This window comes from Hemibagrus wyckioides, linkage group LG24 (assembly GCF_019097595.1).
Source record: "Hemibagrus wyckioides isolate EC202008001 linkage group LG24, SWU_Hwy_1.0, whole genome shotgun sequence".
NCBI lineage: Eukaryota > Metazoa > Chordata > Actinopteri > Siluriformes > Bagridae > Hemibagrus > Hemibagrus wyckioides.
Window position 1 is genome coordinate 21,086,031 of NC_080733.1, and position 6,854 is coordinate 21,092,884.

A 6,854-nucleotide genomic window follows, 5' to 3' on the forward strand; every position below is an offset into this window, starting at 1 on the left:
CACAGATGCACTGACAAGATGCACAATTATTTGTCATCTTTTGAACTCTGATGTCTCCAGTCCTGTTGTGTTGATTGCAGTATTTTATGTACAACTGAGCTACTGCTCGGCTAATCACACTCTGCTTTTACTTAAAAGAATGTGGAAAGATTGGCCACCAGGCTGTGCAGATATAGGTATGAAACTGTCAACATTGTATTGCCTAGTGTTTCAGTTGTTGCCTAGTGTTTCATTGTCCAAAACCTGTTGGAGGAAGCTACTGATGAAATTTGTGCAGTGTAAAATGTAACAAAAATGTCTGTTGTATAGAGATGGCTCTCCAGTATATTATTATTCAGCAGTGAATTGGTTACAATACTTAACCTTATGAAAGTTGAACTTATTAAGTCCAGCTGAACTTTACTCTGCCTGCCCCCATATATCCAAGGGTAGAGCTTTGCTAGTTGGGAGCACCATGCTCTGGTGATGCTTTGCATCATTAGAAACTGGGCTTCTTGTCAGAATTAAAATGTGAATGAATAGAGCAAAATACCACGAAATATTACAAGCAAAGATTTGTGTCTGCTTAAAAAGTTAAATAAATAAAGTTTGAAACATTAAATTTTGAGTAGAACAATGGTCCCAAACACAAAGCCAAAGCAATGCAGTAGTGGCTAAATACCACAAAGATGAATGTTCTACAGAGGCCAAGATAAAGGTCTATATTGGACCCATCCTTTTTTCATTGTACATGCTCCCACTGGGTAAACATAATTCAACAATATATTTTTTTATTGTTATGCTGATAACACTCTGCTTGCAATGTCTCATTGTGAGCTGTGAGGATATTAAGACCTTGACGACTAACAATTTTCTTCAACTAAAAAAGAATAAATCAGAACTTACACTCTGGTCATTGTCACAATGCATAACAACTCAGAGCCTGTTTCACTTTGGCCAACTTTGGCTGCCACAGACTTTCAGAAACCACCTGCACTCCTAAATTCACAGTGGCCAGTCTTTCAATTGTTTTCACCTGTGTTCTGAAATTTGGTAAATTTGGTTTTCTCACTTTATACACACTTTTGTTTCAGTTCCACGTTGTGAGGTATATACTCTGTTCCTTAGGTCTGTGACATTACAAAGCTGTTTTTTTGTTACTGTGATGTTCTGGCTCTGTTTTTGACAAAGCTGTTTGGTTACCTGATTCTGATTCCGTCTAGCTCTGATATTCCTCTTTATCCCTGTTGACCTTTGCCTATTTTGACATGAGTTTGCCTATTTTGACAAGAGAGAGAGAGAAAGAGAAGCAAAGAATATTAGATATGCTTGTGATCATTTAATGGTTGAGGACAATGTAAACTGTGTGTAAAGTGCAGGCAGGGACTCCGGCAAGACTAGCGATGACGTCATAACTAAAAAGGAGAACCAGAAAATGACAGACATGAAGGCTTCCTGGGACATAAAACATCCAACCACTTCACAGTCAGTGACCTGAGTGAACATGTGAGAGTGGTAAGGAGACAGCATTCAAAGATCCCAGCACACCAAACACTCCTTGACCTAAGAAAAATCATACACAAAAGACTTGACTAAACAAACATTTTTTAAAGGCTGTTCCATAACTGCTGTACCATTTACTATCCAATGTACAAATATATGCAGACAAAGATGTGGCAGATAATAGTAATAATAATAATAATAATAATAATAATTTTTTTAAAAAAAGCATGAACTATTTTTTCTGCATCATGAAGTGACTTCATATTTCTTATCTTAGCAATATTTCTGAGACGAAAGAAGGATACCCTAGTGATATTATCTACATGGGCTTCAAATGAAAGACCAGAGACAATGATCACAACAAAGTCTTGGTGTGATTACTGCTGAACATGATAAAACAAGTAATTATTACTCTCTGCATGTGATAACAATCTCTCAAATTCTTCATGCCTGGGCTATGGGGTAGGATGACTAGATTTTTTTTTTCCCACAAAAAAATATCCAGCCTCAACTAAATCAACTGAAATGCTCTGTCAAAATGTGTTTAAGCCTGATGTGACCAATTGCATATTATATCCCTTGTATATTAACAAATGTTGCGTGAAACTAAATAATTTTTTATATGCATAAAATTATCAAAGGCAGAAAGTGGTACCAGTCTTTTTTGGACATATTGTATGTGGTAGAAAAATGGATTGATATTCTATTTGTGTTACTTAAATTAACAATTAAATGAGCTAAATGGGCGGGGCTTACCACACTTTCATTCAGCCAGTGAGTATTGAAATCAGAATGTATAAATGTACAGAAATCTGCTTTCTTAACCACAATAAGACAGGATTTTTATGTCATAGTACCCAAATCTGGTGTAAATTGTCCATTATAATTGTGACAGATTAATGGATTATTCTACTAATGTAACTTATTTAATTCTGACAGGACATGTGGAGTTGGAGAAGTACAGATATATTTATTTTCTAGTTACACTTGTGGTCTTCCTGATGACCATCTGCTGTAACACTGTTGTCATTTTTGTGATATACATAAATGAGAGTCTTCATGAGCCCATGTACATTTTCATCACTGCATTACTCATGAATACTCTGGGTGGATCAGCTGCTTTTTACCCCAAACTAATGAGTGATATTTTATCCAACAATCTAATTGTCTCCCTTGATGCTTGTGTATTTCAGGCATTTTTCATTTACACTTATGCCATGTCGGAGTTCATGTTGTTGTCAGCTATGGCCTATGACAGGTATGTTTCTATTTGTAAACCTCTACAATATGCTTCTATTGTAAAAATGTCTACTGTGAAAAAGCTGATATTTTTGAGTTGCTTTGTTCCTAGTTGTGAAAATGGTATAGCTATGCTATTAATATATCAGTTTAAACTTTGCAATTTTAAATTAAATAGAATATACTGTAGCAATTCTGCAATTGCTAAACTGAGCTGTGGAGACATTTATGCTTATAATTCTTATGGACTGTTCATTTTCGTCATCGCTGTATTTCCACAAGTGATTTTTATAATCTACTCATATATCAGGATAATTGCTGTCTGTTTAAAGAATTCAAAAGATTTCAGAAGAAAAGCTCTACAGACCTGTTTACCACATCTTTTAATTTTCACAAGTTTTGCTGTCACTTCATGTTTTGAAGTTATAAACAGTAGATTAGAAGGAAAAATGGCTCACATTATTACCATGATCATGTCAGTGGAAAATCTGGTTATTCCTCCTCTGTTAAATCCCATTATATATGGACTGAAATTGAAGGAAATTTTTAATAGAATTAAAAGAATGTTTTGTAAAAAGACAAATTTTTTTAGATTCAAATTCTAATGTTTGTTTACTTATTTGTTTGTTACCGATAGATCTATTTTCACACACTGTAATATGTGTTTGTGTGATTTAGAGGACCATATAGAGCCTGTTATTGTCTCCTCCACATATTTACTTGGTCAAAGCAGAAAGGTTTTTAAACTGTGATAATGTTGGTACATCTAAAGCTTGGGGTTTTGTACTGGTGTGTGTTCAGGTTGCTCTGATACCTGCACAAAGAGTAATACACATGACTCCAATCACTGTAATCATACTTTATTCATTCTGGTTGTATGGTTTTGTTTAGTTTTCCCTGTATCACAATGTTTAAAAACAGACAATGAAAATAATGTTCACAGATTTCACATACACACACACACTTAAGAAGTTAAACTGCATAACATGTAAAACCCAAATTGACTATTTTAAAAATATAAAGAATAACAAATGCACTGCAATGCTAATTTGCTTAAAGTCTGGTCTTAAAGCATTTCCAGTGGCACCATTTTTAAATCAGAAATCTGTAAAAAAAAACAAAAAACAAATGACAAGCACATCTTTTTGATTGTAGCTTGAAATGAACATTATTTGCAAAAATAAACAATCAATTTGAATTACTGGACCCTCTAAATACACTTGGTTCGTGGCAGAGGTGACTGGTGAGGTTCTTATTGGACATTACACTTACATGGCTGGTCAGTCTGTGCAAATAAAAAATTACATTATTAACTGTATGTCAGTAAAAAAATTGTGTGCGAATTGTGTGCAGTTATGGAAAAACAAAAAAGATGCATCATATAATCCAGTGCTAACCCTTGATACAGTGTCTTTGATATATAAAAAATTCTAATGCATGAACTTGTGTTGCTGCTTTTGGTACTTGAAGGTAAAGAAAATATTTGTTGCTGCCAATAGCTGCATTAAATATACCCCCCCCCTAAACTGCCCCTCGCTAGAGGAGCTGTCACCTGAGTATTGAGCGACTTCCGGGTCAAAGCACACATCCAGGGTTTTGTGCTCATAAGCCATGCTTACACTACACCTGGCACAAAGTATTGCTTTCTTTGCGTACCGAGTGGTTCATGGTTCTCATTGTTCATTGACTTATGACCTTGTTTTGCTGTTTTTGACTTTGACGTGTTTTCTTTGCCTGGTGTATGTCTGATTGTCTTTACTGTCTTTTTCGACTTTGCCTTCCATTTGGATTCTGTTTGCTCTGTATTAATAAATCTCACTGTGGAATATGGATTCCACACCAACTGCCCTGGCACGTCCTTACAATAGCAGGGAAATACTAGTTTTGGGCAGCTGCAAATTGTTAAAACAATGCTGAATTATGATATTCCTCACTGTAAGTTATATTGCATTTTTTTAAGTTAGCAATGCTACATTATATTTTATTTTACATTATATTTTAGCACCTGAGCAATAATCTTTGTAAATAGCACTGGGAAGCAACAGGAACACTGAGAAACTAGTAACAATGGGAAACCAAAGACTGAAAATTAGGAGATCCAGGGGGAAACTGGAACACTTAACATTAGTTAAACTTGGATGCTATAGAATAGTATGTAAATAGTACATGACATAATAGAATATGCATAAAATATGAATGAATAGAATACACTGAAATGAAAACCCAGAAATACTGGGAAACTATGTGTAAAACACTCAGGTAAGGGAGAAGTGGGCAGAGTCAGCCGAGCTATAACATAATACAAAATTATATATGGTGAGCAATGATGCAGAGCTGCTGGACAATGTTTACATTTGGCAGACACCCTTTTCCAGAGCGACTTACATATTATCTGATTTTGTACAACTGAACAATTGAGGATTAAGGGTCTTGCTCAGGGGCCCAGCAGTAACAGCATGGAGGACCTGGGATGCAAACTCGCAACCTTTTGATCAGTAGTCAGTAGGCCAACATCTTACCCACTAAGCTACCACAGCCCCAAAGCAGCAGCAGAGCCTCTGACCTTAAATTGCTAGTACAATTATATTCTTAGAAAACACACAGCATATAAACACAATGCATTTGCACTCTAATAAATGTGACATCACTCAGACTCAATTTTATTTCATTTTCATGTTAAATTACATAAAACTGTTGATGATGGGGGTTTGGATGTGATAAATGTTTGGATATTTCTCTCTGGTTCTTCCCATTTCAAATAATGTTCTATGGTCGATAATATAGTCTTGGGCCTAGGGTAGCTCCCCAAACTGACAGCACCAGTGGCCGCTTACCCGAGTCTCAAGAACAAATGAGAGGTTCTGGGTTTTGTGCTTGGCTGGCATTATCATGGCTGTGTGACTCATTAACAGTAAGAATTGGAAGACCAGATTGGGATTCACAATGATGTACAGAGCTAACTAACAAAATGTTCTGGAACCAAGGTTAACCTTTACCAAAGTGAGAGAAAGGCCAATGTAAAGAAAGAAGGATCTGCTCATGAACAAAAAACAAGGTGGGTTTGAGCACAACAAAAAGACCCAAGGTAGTTCTACTGCATCAGCAAGATCTCATAGGAACTGAGGTGCAGAAAAATGGCAGCAGGTCACTGGACTAATGAGCCAAAGTGTGAAAAATTTGGCTTTAGCTGGAGGCAAGATGTTCGCCGAAGGACTGGAGAGCAGAACTTTAATGAGTGTCTGCAGGCAACAGTGCAGCATGGTGGAGGTTCCTGCAGGTTTGGGGATGCATTTCTGCAGATGGAGTTCGAGATTTGGTCAGGATTAATGGCATCCTCAATGCTGAGAAATACAGGCAGATAATTATCCATTACGAAGTACCAAATTGCAGCAGGACAACAACCCCAAACATACAGCCAATGTCATTTAGATCTTTAGTGTAGAGAAGAACCTCTATAGTCCTGGAAGTGATGGGTAGTCCCCCATCATCATCCACTCTGTCTGGGATTACATGAAGAGGATTTGAGGCAGCCTACATCCACAGAAGATCTGTGGTTAGTTCTCCAAGATGTTTGGAACAACCTACCTGCTGAGTTCTTTCAAAAACTGTGTGCAAGTCTACCTAGAAGAATTGGTGCTGTTTTGCAGGCAAAGGGTCACACTAAATATTAATTTGATTTAGATATCTCTTCTGGTCATTTATTTTCCATTTTGTTAATTGATAAATAATAAACTACAGTGAAACCTTGACTTATGAGTGAATCAACTTACAAGTTTTCCGAAATACGAGCCGTCGCTCGGTCGATTTTTTGCTTTAAGATACGAGCCGAGATCTGAGTTACGAGCGCGCGAGCTTACGCCACCTGCCACTCGGTCGCCCAGCGGGCGGTCAGTTCACGTGGTTATCTCTCCAGGTCGTGCGTTGGTGCTGTGTGAAGACACTTCATCACTCATTTTCCAAACATTTTGCAAGGGAGGAAGAAACAAACCTCCTTGGACAGGTTTTTATTGAAACGCCCTGCAAGTGAAAGTGAGGAAAGTGTGGAGAAAAAGGCAAAAGTCCGTGAAGAAGAAGATCAAGTGAAGTGAAAAAAAAAAGTAGCAATTAAGTTTAGCGATAAAGTGTAGCATAGT

General features: G+C 36.9%; 1 protein-coding gene across 1 annotated transcript; it reads left to right on the plus strand.

Moving 5' to 3' along the window:
• Positions 1 to 2,381: 2,381 nt before the first annotated feature.
• Positions 2,382 to 4,775, plus strand: LOC131344997 (olfactory receptor 8H1-like). Its single transcript, XM_058377607.1, has 2 exons — positions 2,382 to 3,286; positions 4,751 to 4,775. Exons 1-2 carry the CDS (start codon positions 2,382 to 2,384, stop codon positions 4,773 to 4,775), a joined length of 930 nt encoding a protein of 309 aa, XP_058233590.1.
• The last annotated feature ends 2,079 nt before the right edge of the window (positions 4,776 to 6,854 follow it).